The 24,980-nt window shown below is 44.7% G+C and overlaps 1 protein-coding gene across 2 annotated transcripts in view; it reads right to left on the reverse strand.

Annotated features, from left to right (window-relative positions):
• Window positions 1-2,257: 2,257 nt before the first annotated feature.
• The window catches only part of GPAM (glycerol-3-phosphate acyltransferase, mitochondrial), a 57,080-nt gene continuing 34,357 nt past the window's right edge, over window positions 2,258-24,980 (reverse strand). For both annotated transcript variants that reach the window (XM_079794151.1, XM_079794150.1), the window contains exons 6-21: window positions 24,261-24,407; window positions 23,451-23,547; window positions 22,438-22,574; window positions 19,989-20,088; window positions 19,469-19,681; window positions 17,555-17,668; window positions 16,365-16,450; window positions 15,494-15,609; window positions 13,528-13,598; window positions 12,097-12,361; window positions 11,393-11,535; window positions 9,943-10,020; window positions 9,188-9,328; window positions 7,683-7,872; window positions 6,574-6,632; window positions 2,258-5,911 (exon numbers count right to left, since the gene is read on the reverse strand). In XM_079794151.1, the coding sequence (XP_079650277.1) occupies window positions 5,795-5,911; window positions 6,574-6,632; window positions 7,683-7,872; window positions 9,188-9,328; window positions 9,943-10,020; window positions 11,393-11,535; window positions 12,097-12,361; window positions 13,528-13,598; window positions 15,494-15,609; window positions 16,365-16,450; window positions 17,555-17,668; window positions 19,469-19,681; window positions 19,989-20,088; window positions 22,438-22,574; window positions 23,451-23,547; window positions 24,261-24,407 (2,074 nt within the window). In that variant the 3' untranslated portion in view covers window positions 2,258-5,794. The remainder of the gene's footprint in view (window positions 5,912-6,573; window positions 6,633-7,682; window positions 7,873-9,187; window positions 9,329-9,942; window positions 10,021-11,392; window positions 11,536-12,096; window positions 12,362-13,527; window positions 13,599-15,493; window positions 15,610-16,364; window positions 16,451-17,554; window positions 17,669-19,468; window positions 19,682-19,988; window positions 20,089-22,437; window positions 22,575-23,450; window positions 23,548-24,260; window positions 24,408-24,980) is intronic.

Consider the following 24,980-nt stretch of genomic DNA (forward strand, 5'->3'; position numbering starts at 1 on the left):
TGATGAATTGTGTGAATGTGGCCTCAAATCTTCCCAAAGCACTAGAGGAGGTGTACATTGTGGGGGTCTGTGAAGGGGAGACATTACAGGGGGAACATCTGGCTGTTTCTCTGCTGTCTCCCAATACGAGCCAAGAGGGGTCCAGAAGCAGCTGTTAGATGTTTATAAACAGTTCCTTACAGGTAAATTTGAAGATGGTTCAAGTTCTCAGGTGATAAACACGAGGGTGTATGTGTATATATGCATGTATGTGTGTGTTTGTATACATATAATCTATTATCCAAACGTAGCCCCCTTTGAGAGCAAAGGGACCATTGCAGGCAGACAAGGATCTAGGTGTAGGATGAGCCCACCTATAAAGACCCCAGAGAGAAGAGAAGGTACCCATGTCGGCTCTTGCCTTATGCGGCCACCTCCCGTCTACCGAGTTCTGTATCTCAGCTTCGTAAGTTGAGGGCTCTCAGCAGGGCAAGTTCTTCTCCTTCTAATTTTCAACTAACCTGCAATATGAAGGGGCAAGGCATTTTCCCAGAAGGCCGGAAGCTGACTTTGCTCACTCATTTATTCTAATCACTTGGAGTCATAAGCAGCTTTTACACTAGAACCAAGCCCACGGACAGTGGCAATACTGGCTTGTTTTGACATAGGCTTTCCTTGACATGGGCAAGGCATTGAGCTGGGCATCAAAGGCTGGCTCGGATGCCCACTGGCGGTTAAACATTGCCCACGGGCCTCCGTAAAGCCTGGCTTCAGACTTCAGCCCAGATGAGCATGTCAGCCTTCCCCCACCAGTGGGCTGCCCTGGAAGGGGCACCGTGAGCAGACCCTCCCCTTCACCTTTCTCCTGGGCCAGAAGGCATGAACTGGCAGCGAAGACAGAAATGGCCCGGAGAAGCAGTTTACATGATCCACATAGTTTGTTGTACCGATATGTAAACATTGGGGGTTTTCATATTAAAAAAATACAAATTTTAGACAAAACTTTATTTGAAAAAAAAATAGAGAGAATCCAGCATCACCTCCAGGACCGTCTTGTAAAGGAGAGGAGGGGAGGAGGAGTTGGAAAAGAAAAGAAAGTGGTCTGGACGTCACAGCTGCTGAGACAACAGGTAAGAAAACACCCTTTTGTCCAGAAGAAACATTAGAATTTTACTAGGCACACGAGTACAAGACAGACTGTAAGGTATTAGAAAAGGGAAGGACTAAAATTAGTGAGTACAGGACTAAACATTAGACTAGGCTTCAAAATTAGTATCTACTTAGAGAGAATAGCCCTAGTCGGTTTGGCTCAGTGGGTAGAGCGCCGGCCTGCAGACCTAAGGGTCCCAAGTTCGATTCCAGGCAAGGGCAGGGACCTCGGCTGCAGGCTCCCCCAGGGCCTGGTTTCCTAGTTGGGGCGCATGCAGGAAGCAACCCATCCATGTGTTTCTCTCACATCGATATTTGTCTTTCCCTTTCTCTTCCACTCTCTCTAAAAATCAATGGAAAAATATCCTTTGGTGAGGATTAAAAATAATAATAATAGAGAGACAGTGGTCATAAAAGTTAGAATTTTGCTATAAGGGAAGGTCATGTTTGGGGACAGCAAGAGTTGCTAAAGCAAAAAAAAAATGAGTGAGTGGGCCAAAGGGTGAAGGCATAGTCACGGTAATGACATCCAGAGGAAGTCAGAGGGGTTCGAGTCCAAAGTTCATGGACAGAGGCTGGCTGAGAGTGATAGGGTGGTCTTGGGTGTTAGGTTCCCAGCCATGCCAGGCACCCAAAGGTTACGGGCAGCATCACTGGGCACATGTTGACCACCCCTGCCAGAGGGTGCTCACTTGAGAGAAGGCTGCATCTGAGTGCTTTATAAGGATCCACAGAAAACAGTGCTTTAATATGCTTGCCTTCCTTAAACTAGTATTTTTGAGCAATTATTATGAATTAGTAGAAAAAAACCAACACTTCAGTACGTATTTTCATAAACTTTATAAAACTATGGCAGAAGCACCGAGTGTAAAGGATTTTTACAGACACCCAAAGAACGTATCTGTGATGTGAACATTTATTTTCTAAGGGGAGCAACAGCTGAGACGTAGCTATATGCCTACCTCCCCGGGTGCTTGATCACGGTTCCAGCGCTCTGAGTCAGTAATAAACCACTCACCGAAGGTTTGTCAATTTATGTAAGAGAGTTTCTTCTAAAGCATTTTAATAAAGTTCTGTGTGAAGTCAAACAAGAACAAATGTTTGTATAATGGATTACATGTAGGGGACTTTTAACTACAAATGCAAGACATCAAGAATATATTCTTTTTTTTTTTTTTTTGGTTTATTAAAACAAAACTACAAGTCTGTGCTTCTTACAATACATTATTAACAGGCATAAAAATCAATTAATGTTTCCAAATAAGTGTTGCTCACAAAATCACACAGTGTTATTTCACAGTGAGAGTAATTCCTTTTACAATTCAGAATTTCTTTATACAACAGGCACATAGTTTAATACCTTCCCTCAGGGCATTTCTGTGCTTTAGGTGATTAGAAAGAAATTCAAAAGCCTCTTCCAAATGCAATCATTAGTTTGTATTAAACTAAAATGCCAGATGCCAAGTCTCCAGTTCCTAAAAAGAGTGTTTTAAAAAAAGATTTACATCCAAATTAAGTTTTATAAACTTCAGTCATAGGTCCTGTCACTTCTAAACACTAGAACTATCTGTGGATAAAAATCTACATCCAACTGTGCAATTTTTCTTTTCTAAATCTGAATGAAAATTTTACCCCAGTTAATCTCTGTGTTAATTTCGTTGCTTTCAGTGAAAAAGCCGGGACCGCTGACGGCTGATCTTCCCACTGAGGACAGGGCCTGACCACCTGTCTTAGTTTTCTGTGCTGTCAGTAGGGGAGGAAATAGCCACTAAATGTAACACCTGACACGAAGTTCATGCCTCAACGCCCTCTCAGTTACTGTTGTATCCCCTTAAAGAACTGCCTAACCTAGTGTTTCCCAAAATGTTTTCCAGGGGGAACCAGTGAGCGGTTCCCAGAGGTCCTGAAGGGGAAAGGGTCCTGGGGTCTGAGTTTGGAAACGCTGGTTAAAGGCTGTGTCCTCCCAGACCTGCGCCCTCACTGTGCTGAGTGCACAGGGAGTTCCCAGGAAGAGGACCCATGGCCAAACTTGCTTTCCCAGGGACACTTTCTTCTGCAGAACAGCCCCGACATCCCGGAGCACGCTCCCTCGAAAACGATGGAAAATGCTTCCCTCCAGGTATGATGGGAATTCCACAGCTGAGCCTGCATTCCCGGCCTTTCCCAGGTATTCTCTCCACTCAGAAAGGAGGCTCCTGGTATTTCTGTTACTAGTCCCACACATTCCACTCTAGTTCTTTCCCTTTGTTTTTCTTAAAATGTAAGAGATCAAAAAGTCCTTCCGTTTTTCTGAGTGACTTGGGACATTCTCATTTTGAAAGAGTGCAGTTTCATATCGTTTATTATTGGAGTTTTTGTTTGTTTTGTAACTTGACTCACAGCCTTTCCCTGGAGGCATGCATTTCCGGTTCAGAGAAATGCAGAGTAAACTGTAATACATTATTTACAAGCACCTAGTTTGTTTAATCGTACAGGGACGCCATCCGCTTCGGGGAAACAATGAGAATAAATCTAAGCAAACCTGGAAACCTTACTGTCATGATACGGGTGTTCTCGCAACGAGGCCCTGAAGCATGGGTTGTGCTAAACAACGTGAGGGTCAGCTTGCTTGGGTGAGCATAACTTTGGTTGAGATTTTTCTTCCTTAAAAAGGGTTTGAAGCACCAGTTAATTACAAAAAAGGCATGCGTATTTATTCTCACAGTGAGCTGAGTGGCGAGAGACCTAGTGAACCATACATTGCATCCCCAAAGCATCTGATTAGATTCCTAGAAAACAAACCCACCGAGAGGGAAACAGAGCCGGGGAAGCCGAAGCCGTGGTCCCTGCTCGGGCTGGCCCGGCCGCGGCTCCAGCAGAATCACAAGCTGGGCAGCAGTGTCAGCCACTAGGAAGTCTGCCAACCGGACATTCCGGAGAAGCGAGAGGCGGTCTGAGTAACCTTGATCGCTAATTTAGGGGATGAATGCAAGAGTCTAGCGAAATGTTGGCTGGCCCACATAGGGAGCACCGAGGGGATAACTAAGCCTCCCCGTGTGTTCCCCCCCCCGCCCCCCCCCCCGACACAGAACGCCCAGTTAGTAAAACGGAAGCCACAAGGTGAAGCCCACACTCCACCCTGGAGCCGACAACACTGACGGTAGCTGAATGGTACACGAGTTCCTACTAAGAAAGTACGTTCCAAACGGGGGATCTGCAAAGAGTGGAGGTCGCAGCAGCACAACCTTATTGCTGTGAGTTCCAAACGAGATATTTCATTCCAAGTGAAATATCAGTCAGTGCCCTTCCCTCTCCCAAACACAGAATATTCATGAGATACGATTAGTGTTTAAAATCCAGGCTTATGAAAGCACAAACTTCATTCTCAGTACTTCTATATTAAATTCAAAGACGATATGCAATATTCATTAGGAGAGTTCCTCATTCCATAATACCTTGGAGAGGAGGAACAACGAGCTGTGAGAAAATGTTTTAATATCACATCTTAAAGAAATCACCAGGAATTACCAAAATTAATGAACACTTAGGCTCCCCGCTCACAAAAAGGCACCTCTATTATGAACAGACAAGTTTTCATGATTTGCCGCTACGTGGCGTCAGGGTTGAGGCGTATTAACTCGTTAAATTTTTAAAGAACCTTGATTCTGCCTCACAGCTAAAGAGCCACAAATGTCTCCAACCATTCACCAGGCAGCAGGCCACCACGAAGGCCGCACGGTGGCACACTGCCCGCCCCGAGTGGGTCCCAGGCCCCCGACCAGGCTCGTTCGTGCACACGCCGTGTGCAGCACAGGGAGCCCTGCGCCGGCAGCCTCAGCCAGAGCCCTTTCTGCCACCAAGTCTCCCAGGCCGAGCCGACCACGCCGGGACAGCTGTGCCTGTGAGAGGCGGGGACCACCTGAGGGGTGGGGAAGGGTACAGCCAGGAAACGGAAGTCATTCCTAAATACTTGCTGGTCATTTAAAACGCAGTGGTATGTTTTTATCTGAGCAAAAGTTTTCCGAGTCAGTTTTCTGGCCAAGTTCACCTTGAATCTTGCCAGCCAAAGGTACTTCCTGGTGTCAGATATGTCATCAGGTTATCTCCATCCCTGACCTAATCTAACATTGTGTTTTCATGTAGCTCTGAAAACACGTACTAAATCTGACCAGCGCAGGCCAGCACAGGGATACCTGGGTGTGATGTACACCTGCCCATTCTTTCGTAAAGCACTTTGGGTTGACAATTATTTTTAAAGGAAGATTAACAGTTAATTAGAAAATATACCAATGAATTCCCCGACAGCATTACGTATCACCAAGATTCAGTTCAAGAACACTAGTACAACTACATTTTTTTGTCCTTCACATTAATTAGTCCTTAACAGTTATACTTAAAATGTAAATCTTTAATAAACTCCAAAATCTTTTCTGAGATTTCATTTTGTAATCTACTGATTAGGAACTGCAAGCGGAGGCTGGGGGCCCCCAGAGCGTTATCTGCGGGCCACTGTGCGCCTTAGAGTCGGGATGGTCACAGGCCCACGGAGGGGAGAAGGCACTTGCTTTCCAGGAGGCCACGTCAGGGCAGGGCAGGCCTGGCCACAGGACGCACCTCCCACCTGGAGCCATAAAGAGCTGAGCCCACCAGGGGCCATGCACGCCCTTCACCTGCCGGCAGCTCGTTACTACAGCACCACAAAGCTCAGAAGATATTCCAGGAGTTTCTGCCGGTTGCACTGAGGTAGGAAAGTGCTGCTGAGTTCCAAAATAGACACTCTCTTTTGTTTGGTCTCTTTGAAAACCTAGAGAGAAAGTTTCAATTAAATGCAAACAAAACAAAAAAAAGGACTTTCCCGTCACCAACCCTAACTGGCGTCTGAAACCCCAGAAGCAGTAAGACATAGCAAACTGTCTCCTGCCTTTAAGCACAAGCTCTGCCCGTGTCTGCGAGCAGGGCGGGGGCTGTGGGTGCAGGTGTGGTGCTGGTTCGGGGAGGGCAGCCAGTGCACTAGCCTCTAACATTTATGGTGGAATAAAGTCACGGTCCCTGACAAAGCCCACTGGTACCTCCGTGGAACCCAGCGCCACGTGATACGAGAAAGTAAAGCACAGCTGAGGATTCTTCTAGCAATACTTATAGTAAAATACGGCGAAATCAGTCAGAACCATGGGGCACCATCAACACCCCCGGCCAGCGGCCAGAGCATCTGGAAACACAGGGACACATTCTATGCAAACAGGTTTAGAATGGAGGTGAAAACCAGCACAACTCTGGAACTTTCAAAGAAATCTGCACTGGCGGGCCTCACCTTCAACATGCCCCACCCGTCCCCAAAAAGGCCTCCAGCAGAAACGGCTCCCCTCGGGGTCCACCCAACCCACAGGTGGCTCAAACAGACCAGGTCCAAAGGGGAAGAGGACAGAGCTTAACACATGCTTTTCTACCACAGGGGCGGGCACTTACCCCAATATCCTTAAACATTTTCACAGCATTCTTCACGAGACAGTAGGTGGCACTCTCAGCTGTAGAGAAAGAGTGAGACCCTGTCAAATGTTCAGGCCCAGCAAAACCCATATCCACAGTGAGAAGTGCGGAGGCCAGAGCATCAGAGCGAGTCAGCAGCAGGGCAGCTCCACGTTAAACCTACTTTACCATCGTTTAAGAAGAAGAAAAGGGAGAGAAGAATAAGGAGAAAAAGAGAAGAATAAGAAGGGAGAGGAGGAAGGAAGGGGGGAGGAAGGGAAAGAGAAATACTTAAACATCTGCCTTAAAGGGGTTTTGTGAGAATCAAAGGAGAAGCGTAGAAATCCCTTTGTTTAATGCACAGGTGATTCCTGCAGCAGTGGGGCCAGAAAGAGCACAAGCCTGGAGGTCAGAAGGTCCAACCCAGTTCTGCCCATGAACCAGCTATGTGACCTGGGTGGCTGCCTCATCTAGAAAGTGACCGATCTAGACAGGATCTGTACATCTCTCTAGGTAGAGCTCTACCTCTAGGTCCCTCTGGCTCTAAAAATTCCTATTCACCGTAGTTTCAGTTCTAAACCCTAAGTGTATAAAATGCTACCCCCTCCCCCAATCACACCTCTTACACAACAGACAATACCAGGAGGTGGAGCAACTGAGCAGGCACAGCTGGTGGGAATGCCAACTGGCCCACCAAGTGGGCAGCATCTGGCAGGACCCACTAAAGCTGAACCTACACACCCTGTGACCAGGCAACTCTGCTCCTGGATATGCACCCAACCTGATGCGAAACATGTCCACCCAAAGACGTGTGTGCAAACCTGTGCCAAAGAGCACTACTCCCAGGGGCTCTGAACTGCCAACAGCCCAAATATCCATCAACAGCAGAATGACTGAATAAAATGTGCTAAATATTCATACAATGGGCAACTACAAAGCAATAAGAACAAACAAACAACTACGTGCAACAACATGCAGGAACCTCACAAATGATGGGACTATAGAGTGAGAGGTCAGGATAATTTTGCAATTTTTTCCCCCTATAATTAGCATTCCTGTAATCTAAGAAGTCAGAGATTTAAAAGAAGCCAAGCTAGTGGCATGCGTACCATATGCGGCAACATTTTTTTCTGTCCTGGTTATGAGGTATTTGTGCAGCCGCTGCAGGTACTCCGGCTCCGGGACGGGCCCGCTGAAGTTGTGGACGAACATGGCAGCGGAGCTGTAGGCCTCCAGCAACGGGCCCAGCAGCCTCTGCAGGAAGGTGATGAACTGCTGGTGCTCCTTGGATTGGCTCACCTGTGAAAGAGCAGAGACAACGCATGAGGAGGCACAGGAGCAACGGCACGCTGACAGGGGACCCTCCTGGGAGAACCAGTGACTGAGAAGATGGCTCTCACGGTCCCTGCACAGAGCCGCCTGCCACTCGTGCGCACAGGGAGAGCCTCTGTGGGAAATGACTCTCGGTGCTGAAATGCGTTCTTTTTCGCAATCATTGACTTTTACAGGACTTGAGATTTGCGTTCATTGAGCAGCTGCCTAGAAGGAATCATGGTATTTGAATAGCATAATGATGACACATTGTCATCACTGAAAGTGGCTGGTCCTGAGGTTAGTCTCTACAGGGCTGGAAGCCTGACTCAGTAGTCACTCAAGGACACAAAAAGGTCACATGACAAGATCACAAGATCATCTCTGTCCTCCCCAGTCCCCACTTCCTGGCACCCCCCGTCGTCCTTCAGCCCACAGTCCAGCGAGGACGGGTGATGGTGAGGCTCTCCCTGTACCCGCCCCCACAAGACATGCATGTTCAGATAAGCCGCTCTCGTGTGTGGAAGCAAGATCATTGGCCCATCTTGAAACTAATAAAACCCCAAATGGAAAAATTTGTCATTTGGAATCTCCAGAAGCCATACCTCCTGACTGTGTGTGTGTGTGTGTGTATGTGTGTGTGTGTGTGTGTACTAGGCGTGTCATCCCACTGCAGAGGAAGTACCCACTTAGGGTATTCAGAAAAGATGGGTCATTATTACTGATCTCTAAAATGGTAAGTTAGACAAAATTGATTTTTCTAAATGAGGGACAACCAAACTTCTAAAAATCCAAATTTTCTCCTGAGATAGGATTTGTTTTCATCGGAGGCAAACAGCTGATGCAGAACATTCAGAAGGGATGGCAAGACTGACAATGACTCAAAAGGAGCAGCCAGGCCAAGGACCGCGGGTGGTATTCTCTCCCACAGCTGGTGTGGTACCCCCTTGCTTGGTGACTGAACACAAACACGCCTCTTTAGGCGCGAGTGAGGGTGTGGGCACAGGTCTGCACCTGCTTGTTCTGTGCAAGGTCATGAATGGCACCATGCAGGACATTCACCTTTCTCAATGTCCACTCTTGTTTCCTCTTCCATTCAATTATACTCAAGCTGGACAATTTCAGGTATTAATTCAACAGCTCGAGAGCCTTTATTCACTAGGCAGAAAGCACCACGCTGGGTTGTGGGTGCTTTGGCTATGAGTAAGTCACCAGGGTCCCAGTTTATCAGCCTCATTAGCTAGTGGCAACATGAACCTCAAGTCATCACTGTAAAGTCCTCCAGAATTCTTCCCCAAAGTACCTTCAGGTAGCAGTCTCGCTGCTCCTCACCGAAATCACTGTCTTCGTCTTCTTCATCGCTTCTCCAGGACAAAGGTTCGGGAAGCTTCTTGTCCCACTGCTGCTCAGCAAGACCAGGGCTGACATCTTCCTGGTCATCTTGCTATGCCAGGGGACGAGCAAGAGTCGGCAAATAGGCACAGGCACACACCACTGCCAGCTGGACCCACCACGGCAGCTTCTCTCATTCCCTCTCCACTCCTCTCTGCCCGCCACTTACAAGGTCCATCCACCCCCCTCTCCAAACTCAGAATCACTCGGGAGAGAGCGAGGAAAGAACAAAGGAAAGGACGGGGGGAAAGCTACCAAACACATCAAATAAAAACACCTTCACCTTTTCCAGGTCATACTCACTCTACTAAATTTACCACCATTAAAACAAAATCTCCAAAGAGAAAAATGCGTATGTGCAAGCTACAAGCACACTGAGAAGTAAAACATCTCATCTTAGAACAACTTCAGGACCCGGAATTGTCAGGATATGTTTTAGACAACACCAGTTACACAGAAGCAACCAAAATGTCACACAATCCCAGACGTTTACTCTCCCCACGCTGATTTTTCTCTTCTGTTCATCTGGATTTGACTACAGATCTAATGTCATTATTAGTTAAAATAATTGGTTGTAATATTGGTTAAAGTAGTTGGTGGAAAGGACAAGGAAATGAAGAGCAAGAAACTAAACTAAACCAAACAAAGGCGAGCGATTCCCCTTACCTCTGCGACCGTGAGAATGCCGTACTGGATGAACCTTCCCACTGTTTCATGGCAGACTTGGTAAAACGTCTGGCAGGGCTGGAAAGAAGAGACATTTCAAGGTCAATGTCACGATCCTATGTCTCTTTTAGTAAAAACAGAAAAACATCGTACAAAGTAGCTGCCAAATATTTCCATGATATAACCTACCTTAGGACTGGGCCAGTCCTATGATTTCCAATGCCCACCCTCCTGATAAATATGGGTGGTCATGGGCAAAGCCACAGAAGAGGCCTCGTTCTCCAGACTAGCAGAGCACACAGTGTGGCAGCACCTGAAAAATGGTGCTCCCAAGCTCAGCCTCCCCGCTACCCCAAGGGAAGCAGCCCTTAGAGGGGATGCTTGTGACACCCCACCACCTATTCTTCTTCTTTATAAGACAATTTTTCTGCAAAAGCTGTCAAAGGTTTGTGTAGATACTGTACACAAAGGTGGTGGATAAGGAAACACAATGTCCAATATTCAAAAAAGATCCAGGAAAAGGCAAAAGGCAATCTTGAGAGCCTATTTACCTTCTCCCTTCCGACTCTGCCCCCCCAAGGCTGAGGCAAAACAGATTCCCCAACAGGCCCAGCAACATGCCTCCCATGAAGAAGCCCATGGAGGTGGGCCCTCATCACATACGTGCTCACAGACGTCCCACGTGCAGGACAGTAGACTTTAAATAGAATATGAGTTCTACCTGTTGATGACTTTGAGGAAAGAGCTCTCTCTACTGCTTAACACGTATGCCTCGTTATAAATGTCTGCAAGTGCGTGGACAAAATATGCATGCTCATCAGGACTGCTGGGCCTCAGTCTCGCCATTTGTAAAGTGAGGATGGGGCTGAGCAGATGATTTTAAGACTGTTTCTGACTCTTATCGTCTGTGGTTCCATCATCCACGAGTGAGCGCGTTAATTATTTACAAACCTCTGACCCAGTGCCTTATGCGGAATAAGAGCTCGGTAACCTTGGATCTGACTGATGCAGAACATCGAGCAGTTACCCAACACACCTCACAGGGGCACAAAGCGGTCACTGGAGCAGTGACCCCAAAAGCCACATCCACATAGTAAACAACATATTAGTCTGGAGGTCAGGAGTAGAATGTAAAGCCTCAGTAATAGAAAAAGACAAAGTTGGTTTATCCTATGTAATAAGAGAGGAATATGCTAATTATCTGTCATGCCCTGAGGCATAATGACCAACTGCATAACCACTGAATCACGGATGAGCAGGAAGGTGGGGCAGGGAGCTACAGGCAGGGGGTGGAGAGCCCCGGGGGGGCGAGCGGGGCAGTGAGCTAGGAGCAGGGGAGAGCTACCAGCAGTGGTGGGCGGGTGGCCAGCTGAGGCAAGCGGCAGCAAGCTACTCGTATTTTCATAAAAATGCTCAAGAAAAAGAGAACAGGCAGAGAGTTGTTACTTACGAGAGAGATGGTGCCCTCGTTAGACAGCAGGTAGCACAGGCTGGCCGCCTTCCGCACCAGCTGCTCCTGGCTGATCAGGGTGGGGGCCCCACCGGCAGGCGCGCCCGCACCCTTCTTGTTCAGGACTGCGTAAAGGCTGCAGGCTGAGGAGATGAAAGCATCAATGAAGCCGCAGTCTCAGAGCTCCAAGGAAAACTTCAACTGGCTCAGATAGCTTGGACTACCTTACCAGACTGCTATATCAAAAATAATTACCTGCATTTCAGGGTGAAATTTAAGTAAATCCCCTCAGACTTACTTCTCGTGAGTCCATGTGATCCCAACTCCATCCAAGGCCTTCCTCTGGGGCCCGTCGCCTCTATTCCCTTCTCCCTGCGCCCCTGATCACAACTGAGTCCCATCACTCACATCACCGCCACGTGTCTGTCTCCTCTCACTCAGTCTTTCAGCTCCTGGATGGCAAGACACCTTACCTCTCTCCCTCAATCATAAGTGTAATACTATGCCGTAATTCATGAGCTACTTACTGAATAATAGATGTAAAAATAAGCTATAAACAGTGATACAGATTATATTCTTATTTGAAGTTTAAAAATAGAGCAACACGTTCCCTCAACCAGGGGTTATCATCCAAACTGAAGTAGACACCCTGGGTGTTTTAGGCCCTTGTATTTTCTATGAAAATGTTCCAGGGCCCAACATACCTATGATGGCCTCCATGATAAAGACGTGCAGGACGCCGTTGCTGTAGAAGTTAAGTTCAAAGACTGATGGGACAGTTGTGCTGGGAGTAATAAAAAACTCATCGTTCCTGCTGGTGTGGGTGATTGTGACGCAATTTCCCAACAGCTGTATGGCATGTATGACCACATCTTCGGAATTTCCCGAGAACCCCAGGTCAAAATCACGGGCCAGCACTTCCTCCTTCATCACAAAGAAGTCCTCCACCAACGTGGAGAGATCGATTCCCTAGAGAAACACACAGAAATGGCCTCATGACAGTGGAAAACTACTTCCCAAAAGGCTGAGAGGCCGTTCAGAGGATTTTTTCTTGCCTTGGCTTTCCTGCAGCTTCATGTCAGCACATACAGAAAAAGGGTCACAACACCAATGCAGAGAAAGTAAAAAAAAATAAAAAAGATTAAAAAGCTAGTCCCCCAGAATGTCATGAAATTGATATTCCGCATCCAGAGAGCACTCTAGCTACACATGTGATATGAGCACATAAGATCACAGAGAGCAGAAGCCACCATCTGAAAGTAAGAAGTGCTAATTTTTAGCAAGAATTTTCCCCTATTAAATACCTATCTGACAAATACTTATTGGGTGCCTATAGATACTGGCACTGTATTTGGTGAGAACATGACAGACACAGCCAGTCCCATCATAGCATAGGTGCATTGTGGGAAGGTGGAAAGTGGTCCTAAACACAAATCAAATAGCAGGGAAGCCATTCACTATCTGCATGTCAATTAAAATATGCCTTATTTACATTAACTATACCACTCAAAGTATTTTTTACTATTACTGTGTGTGTCTGCATGTGTGTGTGTGTATACATATACATATACATATTTACAGTTAATGTAAATACATATATATACATATACATATATATATGTATATGTATATATATGTATTTACATTAACTATACCACTCAAAGAATGCCTTACTATTACTGTATCTATAATAATCTATAATAATAAAAGCATAATATGCTAGACCAGACGTCCAGAACGAAGCCGCAGTGGATGGGGGCTGAGACAGAGGCGGCTGCCACAGCAGCAGGGGAGCCCCTTGCATGAATTTTGTGCATCGGGCCTCTAATATATATATATATATATATATATATATATATATATATATATATATATATATATATATATTATATATATATATACACACACACACACACACACACACACACACACACACACACACACAGTCTCTGAGTTTTTTTCATGTAGATTTTGTCATTGGATTTGTAAGCTCCTGTGGGCAAGGTCCTTAGCTTATATTACTGTGTCTCACAGTCCTCGCCAGGAGTGGGCCAAATCTATCCGTGAATCGGGTCTGCACAGCTGACAGCAGTCTCACGCGTAGTCTTTAGCTGCAGGTGACGCGGCGGACATACCTGCCTGTGTCTGTAGAGGAGCAGGCAGGCCACGATGTGTGTTGACATAATGGCACAGGATTTGCTAGCAGCTGAAAGGCAAGCACAGAGCTTTAGATGCACTTTTTAAAAAAAAAATATATATATATATATACACAGCTGAAACTTTTAAAAGTACCTAAATCTTAAATAGGAGTATTTAAAACTATAAAAGTCCCCTACCACATTCCCCATAAAGGTGATTTATCAAAAGGAAGTTACATTATACTGTGTTCTGGGCCATTAGAGATCACTATTCGTCATATAACAGAATTCAGTCTAAGGTAGGTGCACCTTCAATTGAGGATAATGGAGTTTAGTTTCTGAGTGACCTAGAGACACCTTTATGAAAATACCAAGACCCAAAGCCTGAGCCTGTTCTCCGAGCTCTACAGCACATCCCACTGCTATTTCTTGACTTGTCCCAGGTGACAGTCTACTGTAACTGTACTTCTATACTCATCCCACAGGACTGAAAGTCAGAAAATCTGGGCTCAAAACCTAACTTCTACACTGACTAATTCCACAACTTGAGGGAAATTACTTAAATTCCCAAGCCTCAGCTTCCTCAGGGGTCAAATGAGAGCACTGCCTAGTCCGTGGGCTGCGTGAGAATGAAATGGACGGCCTGCCACAGGACCCACAGTGATGCTGCTCAATGTATTTTCACCTCCTCTTTCAACCTGGCCCAGAGGTAGGTCAGAGGTGGGGAAGAAGGGGACGTAAATACATTTGAAATGACTCTAGTCCATACACTATACTCTGAGTTTGTAGAAAATTATAATCATATAAATCAAATACGAGAACATCTGTAGAATAATCTGAACTAAACACCATTGGGGAGTTTTCTGAGATGATAATGAGTTCAGGAATACTTTACTCACAGCTGATATTGTCTCCAGTGTTTAAAAAAAACAAACAGTATCCTGTTCTATATTTATAGCCATCAAAAAGAATGTTTATAAAGAGTATTTTAAAAACATAAATGTATATTTGTGCTACAAATGGAAGAGAGCACAAGACAAAACTGCCAGAAGGATTTTTAGAGACTAGACAGCAACACCGCTGGTTACTGGGACAGTGGGTTTTGTCTTTATTTTCCAACTCCCCTGCATTAAGGATGTATTATGTTAGCATCCAGAATCCAAGCACGGGAGACACGTCAGATGTGCCTGAGAAAGAACGCTCTGTGCTCTGTCCCGCACGAGGCAGCAGCAGCTGAAATGGAAGGAGCCAGAGGAGGCATGGACACCAACCTCGGCAGGAAGTGCTGAGATTTGGAGCTGACGGGGGATGGGCAACAGGAAGTGGAGACAAGAGCCTACTGGGCTGCATACCAAGGGACTGTGGTGCTGCCCCAGAACTATAAAGCCACCTCTCCCGCATGACAGGACACTGCAATCTGGTCCTTAAGGAAGACCGGCTCTGCACTCACCGCACTCCGCTCTGGACCCCTTCCACATAGTGTTTGTGTACAAGCACCCCCCTGAGAACAGCACAGGCTCTGTAGGTGCTGAACCACTAGCTCCTCAATCTGTATCCCCACAGCTAACGCAAACGTTACACAGAATGGCCCTTTGATATTTGCCGAATAATCATGGGGTCAGAGGGGGAAGGGACATGCAACTATAAACCTAGAGCTGCACTACCAGTTAGTTCAAGGAAACACATTCATGAGCAAAAGAGATAACAAATCACTGTGGCAGTGCTGTATATTATTAAAGCATGAGCACCCACTAATCATCGGGCACTGTGTGAGATGTTTTACTCGATTACCCCAAATCCCCACCACATCACCTTCTGGCTAATAACCCATCTATCACCACCTGTGTATCAGGTACCAGAACCAGAAGTGGAACCAAAGCAGAGCAGATTCCCGAACCTGCACGGTCTGCCCTGCACCACGCCGGTCTGCACCGTAAACCAGAGAGACTGTTGTTCCACTTACTGAAGAGGATGTGCTCAGCCAGATTCGCGATCAGTCTTCTCCGGAACGACTCCTCTGTCTCATTGCTGGACTCGTCAGGGGACGGCTCGGCGCCTTCAGCAGCAGCATCATTGGGTCTGAAAAGTTTCCTTAAAAATTAGACTTCTACAACCCCACTCTTTCACAAAGCAAATTATGATGGCCTAAGGCCGTGGTCGGCAAACTGCGGCTTGTGAGCCACATGCGGCTCTTTGGCCCCTTGAGTGTGGCTCTTCCACAAAATGCCACGTGCGGGCGCGCACATACAGTGCGATTGAAACTTCGTGGCCCATGCGCAAAAGTTGGTTTTCGGCTCTCAAAAGAAATTTCAATCGTTGTACTGTTGATATTTGGCTCTGGTGACTAATGAGTTTGCCAACCACTGGCCTAAGGAATGAATGTATAACACACTGTAAGTTACTATATATTCTAAATTTAAACCACAAGTAGATTATTTATATGGGTTGTTTTTCTCCATGATATACTCTACTATGCCCAATACACTCTCTTGGAGGAAATACATTATTTAGTTATAACTAAACAGTCTACTGACACATCATTTCCAAACCCACTGGCTGGAAAAAAAAATGAATAAAGCAAGATACTTCGTTTTAAAACATTTAGGAAAACTTATCAAATAGATTTTAGAATGCAAATAAATCAAAAACCTCCAAACTATGAAAGCACATCACTTCACCATCCCATATACAACCAAGAGAAAAGTTACTCAAGCTTGGAAGTGAAAATAAGAACATGCATGTTCTCATTCAAGTTAACCTATTTTTCTTTGCAATGTAAGACATAATAGATATCTGATAGTTTAGCCAGTATAAAAAATTCCCCCAAACCTCACCTTGAAGGAAGTATAGCTGGGAGCAAGGCTTGTTCCATAGAAAGTGGGGCAGACACAGGTTTCTGACTCTGGCTTTCTAAATATTCCTGGAGGGGGAAAAACCAAACATTTGCTCTCATTGTCTCACTTACATAAACATATATAAAATATACTCGATCTCCAAAAAGTAAAAAGGGAGTTGTTTCATCAAATCAGCTATGCTACAGAGAACTACTTCTTATATCCTAAAACCATCTTTAGGAGTCCAGAATGACCCGGAGGATGCTGTCAAACACGAAATCTCAGAACTGAAAATAAAAAGAGCAGAATGATGCTTAAGCAAAATCATTTATAAATTAAAGGAGAACATTTAACTTTTCTCACATCTTAAATAAATTATTTGACATTCCCAATATTATTACTGGTAACTGACATAACCATGCTTTCTTTATAAAGGAAATCTGACAACCTGAGGGTCACATAATATTCAAAAGAACTTCAACCCAAAAGCAAATCATAACAAGAGAGAGAAGCTGTGCAATCTTTTTTTTTTAATAGTAAGAATGATGGGGTTCTTAAGAATTGGAAGCATTAGGTCAGAAAGCACCTAGCACAGTAATTAGAAACTTTTAGAATAAAACCAGGAAGTGGAAGAGCAGGAGCAGGACTCTGTCCCTGACCCCCTGAGTTCCCAACTCCATCACCCATTCTTCTCTTTCTCTTTAACCAATTGGAAAATCTTAGGAATTTACACTGCCAGGACCTCAGGGACCCGGCAGTCCCAGGCTTCCCACCCCTCAGAACACGAGGGACCTGGATCCCACTCAGTAAATCAGAGGATCATCCTAGTTTGACTAGGACCCAGCTTTTAAGGATTGTGCTTTGAAAACTTCCCCTAAAGGCAATTTAAAAATACGATATAAAATATTGATATATATTATAAAACAATATGCAAAAGTCTCATGAGTTTAAAAAAATAGCAATAAACATTGAACCCAATATCGCCCAAAGATAGATATTTACTGTCCTTTGTTAGCAGGTGTACTTTGGTGGGAAAATTTAGGAAATGCCATTCTTGACATAGTCCTCATTTTCCAAGAGAAGAAACTGAGGCGACAGAAGCAGGACTAGAGGCAGGCAGGACCAGGGCCCAGACCTGACCCCGAGCTACCCCAATGCTTTAAAACAGCTTCATCCCAACAGACACTCACCTTTAAGGAAAATGGCTGTGCAAAATCCACTCTGACACACCCATAGTTTTTCCGTAACATTCTGATGACGCCTCTGGCTACGCTCCAAAGGCTCTCGTTCTTCTTAGGTTTTCCCTAAATTCCAATTTTGAAAGAATGACATGGTAAGAAATAAAGCTCACACATATGCAAACATCCTGTTATCCAAAGAATAAAGTGTTTTGTTGTTTTGTTTCTTTTGTTTTTCATGGTTCATATTGAAGAAAAAAAAAAACAAGAGCGCATGAACACGGGAAATAAGTATTCATTGACCGAGACCTGTCAGAATATTTAGAATTCATAGAGTCTACAAGATGTAATCGTGTCATCCGGAGAGGTGATTTGGTCAATGAAAAACCAAACACTTAACACTAATTCATTCAGCACACTATATACAGCATTCACAAAAACACAACTGCAAACTAATGAAGGATAAAAATGACATAGGTTGAACAATATTCTGCAGTGCTCAGATAAAAATAAGATGTCAAAGAGGTCACTTATCAGAGGCCTGATGATCACCAGAGTCCAAATACCTAACATTAGGCAGCGAGTGTCAAATCCAGCCCCACGGTGGCCTTTAAGCTAACTATTCATTCAGTAAGCACTTACTGAATATTTAATATGCATATGGCACAATGACGGCCAGATAATGGACGCAGGACTCAGATATGACCTCATGAGACAGTCAGCGTGAGTGGAACACACATTCAGAGCAGACACCTAACCAACTTGAGGGGGAATCTCACAACAGGTACAGATAATAATCTGTGTCGATCACTTAACTTTTAAAGCCTCCAATTATCAAGGGTCCTTGAGCTGCTGACATGTTCTGGGCAGCAGGCCTGAAATAAGCACCTTGCCCAACACTTCCACACTAAATAAGGACAACACTAAATTCCTCTGGAACTCTCACAATGCCGCAGGAATGGTACGTTGGTAAAAGCATTTTGGAAAACTGTTTGGCAGTATTTACGAAAGCTGAACATGTATAGACTTCATGACCCAACAATTCCAAATTCTTAGATACATGCCCACAGAATGCACGTATGGTCATCAAGAGTATTGTACAGAAATGATCAGTCAAAAAACAGAACCCAAACTGTTTTTCTACAATAGGATAAACTATGGTATATTCATGCACGGGAATACTATGAGAATAAACAAACTAAGCAAATGCAACAACAAGGATGAATCGCACAAACACCTGCCTGAGCAAAGGAAACCAGATACAAAAGACCACACAATACATAATGCCATTTACTGAATTAAAAAATAAGCAAGACTACTCTACTCCTTAAGAAGTCAAGGTAAGTGGTTACCCTTGAGGGGAAGCAATGAGAGGGGCACAGGGGGGTTCCTAGAGTCCTGAGAGTATTTTCTTGAGTTCAGTGCTGGTTACAGGGGGTTGTTCACTCTGATAATTCAAGCTCCATCGTATGATTTGTGCATTCTTCTATAACTCTTATACTTACTTCAGTAAGAAGCTTATAAAAAACATTACTGCCATTTCTCAAATTAATTTATAGTTGCTTTGTCGACAGAATCCCACCAGTCCTTCTGGCTAAAGTTAAAAAAAATCTGCACATAAGCAGTAAGGTCCTGGGGAGAAGCCACACAGCCCCTTCTTCCCCCTGCAGCAGAGATGGCCACAGTGCCAAGTGTTCTCCCACTTCCCAATCCCATGACCACGGCCAGCACTGGCACATCTAGGCATGTCACCTCCTCCAGGTGCAGGTAAGCACCGCATCAGCACCACCAGTCGGGCTGAGGCGGGAGACGGAAGCTACTCCCCACACCCACCCTGCCGTGTTTCCTACAAAGCTTTAAAACTAGGTAATTCTAAAAGCAACAGACTTGAAAGCAAAGAAGAGTTGGGGTAGGCAGTCCTCTTACCAGCTGTTCGCCATTGTAGTGACCTTCGATGATACGATCGTAGGAGATGCCGACGGGTATTATCAAGATGTCGGGGATGGTATTGGTTGACAGAGTATCTACCACCACTGACAAGAGTCCTGCACGAGCGCAGGAGGTTTTCCCACTCCTGGAGCGTGTGCCTTCCAGAAAGATCTCCAAGAACTGCTGCTGCCGAAGTAGTTCCACTATGTGCTGGGACATCAGAAGAAAGTCACACATGAGGTCAAGACTGCCCAACTTACAGAAGGCTCAGCAAAGTAAACCTTAGCAACAAAAAGCAAAAGCCTACGTAACTTCACTACCGACAAAATACTTCACTCGCACAAATATTAACAGGGCAGCTCCTCTAATGCCGTATTTTGGTGATGATAAAAAGTAATCATCAAACCCATACCCAAGCAACAATCCATCAAATAATTACTCAGACAACAGTCTCTCTTCTTCCATCTACTGTGGTAACGACCATAATGGCTTCAAGGTAATTAGAGATGAGACGTACCCCGTGGAGCAGAGCTCTATAGAGAACATCCTTCCGTCCATCTGGTGTTTCATCCAACCTCCGTCGTATGAAAAAGCCCCCAAGCTTATGGATCAAGGTACTAGAAATTCAAAATGTTACAAAGAATACTCAAATTCCAAGTTACTTCCAAGCATTCGCCAGGTGACTATAAACCACGTGCTGCTGGGGCCACTGACAGCAAGCACGTGGACATTTTCCCATTTTCCGGTCATCGACGTTATTGGTCAGCCTTCAGAGCCTCACTCCATATACTGCGGCTCTACCACCTCGGCTCCCAGCCAGAAGAAGCCTAAATGACACATCACCCTGCGAAGTCGATGCCACAGAGTCTCAGAGGATTACGAAATACTGCTGAACTTGAAAACCCTGTCCGGGCTCTCCAGACACTGACCCTCAGACCTCCCAAAATCTTCCTATGGCACATTCACTACAAAATGAATGTGATGTTTCAGAAGCTACTTTGGAGAAATTTCGCAAATAAATATTGCTCAGAGAGTGTTCTGTGAGATAAGGATACTTTTATCAAGTATAACCATCCTTTCAAAACACGAAACAGGAATCTGCTTCATGTTCCTACTCACAGGAATGAAACGTTTTTTTCACAACCCCAGGTCTCTTTCTATAACACTGATAGATGCTCCTAGAGCTTAGTATCACTCTTTGAGAGTAAAACCTGCAGAATACGTTCATATTGAATGAGACGAACCACCCATTAAAATAACCCACCCTGGAAGGTGGTTTGTGGCAAAAGAAAGGTGCCAATAAACAGGCCAGGTTATCTAGTCTGCCACGTCTGAAGGACTGATGGGCTAAGCAATGACTGGCATAGAGTTACATGACAGGGCACCTGAGTTAAGAGAAATTATCAGTGTTTGGCAAGCACTTCCAAGAGATCAAGTTGAGAAACTGTAGAGCATGAGTGCATAAGTTATTCTGATTACAAAAGAGGCAAACTTTAATGGGGCAAGACTTCTCTAGAACCCAGACTTTGCTCTAAATCTATGCCTACCAGCAACTTTCTGATGACTTTCTAATTCTGCTCCCCAGGTTCCTCAGTAATGGGAAGAGGTGCCCAGGAAAAGTAAACTATTCTAGTCCCTGGAAAAGCACTTCTGCCCTATGGAGTCATATCACACTGTCTGGTAGATTAGAGAGCTATTTGAAGGCGAGGTCTATGTATCTGTTCACTCCTGTGTACAGCATCGCTGAGTATCAGCTGACTTTACGAAAGATAGCTTCTCGTTCGTCGTCCATGTGAGTCTGGTTGGCCACAGAACTCTGAGCTCAGCAATTAGGACGGAGCTCCTTGGACTGTGAGGCTGAGGATCAGACTTCACAGCTTGCAAACCTGCCAGCCCACTTCCTTCCAGTCACTCTAAAGTCATCCTCTTACTCTCTACTACTCACAGAGCTGAGGTGTTTTAAGCAATGACGTTTGAAACTGCAACTTCCCTAACCAACAGAACCTACTCCGCACCAATTGCCCATTGGTGATCAGCTGCCCTACCTACCAGTGGTAAACAGCTGGGAGTCTTCCTCCCTCCTCCCTCCCTCGCCCCCTCTCCCCCTCTGTTGAGTCCCTCATCTGGACTAGCATTTGCTCTTGTAAATTCAACTTAGTACACTTTTTAAGTCAATGCCCACCTCTCCAACAGCATTACAGCATTACAGTGCTTTGAATTTAAGCCTTCATTACCTTTTGCCTGAATATTGCAATAGAGTCAGAATTGCTCTTACTCCCTCTAATCCAGAAGGACTTTTCAAAATGCAAATCGGACCATGTCATTTCTCAAGTACAGGATATACTCTAAACTCCTTGCTTATAAACCATTTGACCTAGTCCTCACTACCTATGCAGTCACCACCTCCAGCCTCAAGCCCTCCAATACATCCTACATTCCAACCCTACTGAATCGTCTGACATCGCCTCAATAAACGCTTTTGCATTTCTGCCTTGTCACATACTATTTCCTCTGAATGGAATGCACTTCACTCTCCTGAAAACCTCTAAAATACACACTTTCATGTGATACTGTAGTGGTTACAAGTTTTTAGCCCTTCTAAATTATAAAATGGAAGTTAAAAGGTATAGTTCTTCTTCACTACCTTTACACCATCACCACCATCCCACCTCCCAATTGCTAAGCCTGATACAGTAATTTGCTATCTTGTCTTTCTAATTGCCCTTTATCCATTTGGTAAATATTGCCCATAAAGTTTAGGTAGAGTTCACCAAGTATCCCATATAAAACACAGAAATAACGGTGATAGTCTTAATGCTTTTTTGTACATTTCCAATTTTTCACAATGACCGTGCATTACTTTTATAACAAAAATAAAAAAATTTCAATATCATGTCAAAAGGTACAAAAAAAATTCAGACTATAATCCTTTCCATACCTTAAATTACAAAATAAGCTCATCTTACCTAAAGATGGGGATGTTGAGGTTATTGCCCGAAGCAATGTATGGTGCTTTGATGTTATGACAGAAGAGAACGAAGGTGAGCAGCAGATAGTCAATGTGGGATCTATGAACCGGTAGAAATATAAGCGGCAAATTCATCTGGTGAAAGGAAAATGCCAAATATAAGTTCAAATGTCCAGTTCAATCATACTTTGCAATTTCACATTTGGTTAGAGTCACTCAGACACTGGCTAATCCGTGACTCATTCTTTAAAAATATTTTCCAGTAACATGAATTCTTTCAATTTAATATTTATGTAGCTAAAAACAACTACAAAAAATAATATATATATGTGCATATATATATATATATGTATATATATGTTAGAGAAGGAGAAAAGTAATTAAGACTTCAAGTTGCACTCTGGCCGGTGTGACTGTTAGTAAAGGTTGCCAGTTTGATTCCCAGTCAGGGCACATGCCTGGGTTTCAGGCTCAATCCCCACTAGGGAGCGTGCAGAAGGCAGCCAATCCATGTTTCACTCTCACATCTATGTTTCTCTCTCTCCCTCTCCCTTCCTCTCTCTCAAAATCAATAAAAAAATAATTTTAAAAGAAACGAGTTCAAGTTGAGCCCACATGTCTCTGAGAGCAGCTCTCATCATGCGGCAAGAGCACAGGTTTTAGAGTCAAGCCTGATTCAGCCTGAAATCCCAGGCAAGCCACCTATTAGCTGTGACTTGGAAAAACGTCTTAATCTATCTGAGCCCTTATTTCCTCATTTATAAAATAGGGATTGTTCTACCTGATATTCAGAATTGTTGCAAGGTAATTTCTAAAGGAATCCTGCATGGCTGGCAGGTCCTCCTCTACCCCACTGCCCCTCGCACACACAGCTCTGCAGTTACCGTCCTGGGGAAATCTCCCAGATGGGTTGGAAAGCACCACAGTATACAAGGGAACAATTTCACAAGAATTATAAAATCACTCTTCAAACATGGAGAAGATGGAATGACACATTCCCGTATTTCTTGCCTCAGTTGCAGCTTTAACCATCTCAAGTTGACCCTTGTGAATTTGAATGTTCCAAAAGAAGCTGTTGAACAGTTTTAGCAGCACCCATCCAGTCAGTCTGAAAGTAAAAACAAATTTAAACATGTGTGTGTGTGTGTGTGTACATAGTGCTTGTAAGTGACTCTGTGTGCCTGTGTATCTGAATTGTGGAATTAAACAGCTAACTTTACATATGTGGTACTTATAAAAGTATCCATTTATTATGGACTAAAATCTTACATTTCACCTAACACTTAGACCTTATAAACAAATGGCCAAGCGAGTATTTCAGGGAGCAGAACAACAGAAAACCACTCCCTTTTAGACACGGGTATGTGAAACCTGGCTCACACCTCGTCTAGAGAGTAAGTATCAGCGGGAATGCAATGGCTGCTTCAATTAACAGAGGTGGAGGCACCTTAAAGCCAACCACCGTGCTACTTCCATAAAAGACGAGTCTATAATAATAAAAGCATAATATGCTAATTAGACCAGACGTCCTTCCGGACGAAGCCAGGGCTGCAAGGAAGCCCAGGTCCCAGGGGGCTGCTGGTGGCTGGAGGGAAGCCCGGGTCCCGGGTGCCAGAGGGAAGCTGGTGCCGGCAGCCGGGGGAAGGAAGGCCTACTCTTGCACAAATTTCGTGCATCAGGCCTCTAATAAGAATATAAAGAGTTGGGTGTGACATCAGACTATGTTAAAACATCTTGGACCCAGAGGAAGTCCAATGGTTCCACCCTGTTTGCTCATAACAGATGGCTCTCGTTGGAAACTTTCTGCCTTGCCTTTAATACCTGATCATTGCTGGTGAGACAGTGGCGACCATTTCTTCAAGGATCCTTTTGGCTCTCTTTCTCACTTTACTGATGGCTTTGGATTGCTGCTGAGCAGAGCCCTCAGGGTTTAATTCAGCAGCCACTTCTGCAATGGCATCTTGCACACTGATTTGGAAGTGGAAAGACAGACAATGTAACTGGTTCTGTACTATATTCGGTACTTAGCATTTTGTAAACCATAGCTGTAAGTCACAAAACAAAATGTACCTCCTCTCTAATGTGTGGCAACATCTATATACATAAAAGCCTAAGCAACCGTTTGACCACTCAACTGGTAGCTATGACGTGCACTGACTACCAGGGGGCAGATGCTCAATGCACAGGCATGGAAACATGGAACAGACTGATGAATCTCAGAAGGAAGCAGGGAGGAGAAAAAGGTGGGAAGAGATTAACCAAAGATCTTATATGCATACTAGGGGCCCGGTGCATAGATTCATGTACCAGTGGGGTCCCTCAGCCTGGCCTGCAGGGATCAGGCCAAAACCGGCTCTCCGACATGCCCCGAGAGGTCTTGGATTGCAAGAGGGTGCAGGCCAGGCCGAGGGATCCCACCAGTGCACGGATCTGTGTACTGGGCCTCTAGTGAGATAATAAGCTCAAGTTCGAAGTGTTTTCTTTGGTTGTCTATTAAATATTAAGGCTATCATATTCCTAAAGCAATGAACCCCTCAGGAC

The sequence above is a fragment of the Cnephaeus nilssonii genome (assembly GCF_951640355.1).
Source record: "Cnephaeus nilssonii genome assembly, chromosome: 16".
Taxonomy (NCBI): domain Eukaryota; kingdom Metazoa; phylum Chordata; class Mammalia; order Chiroptera; family Vespertilionidae; genus Cnephaeus; species Cnephaeus nilssonii.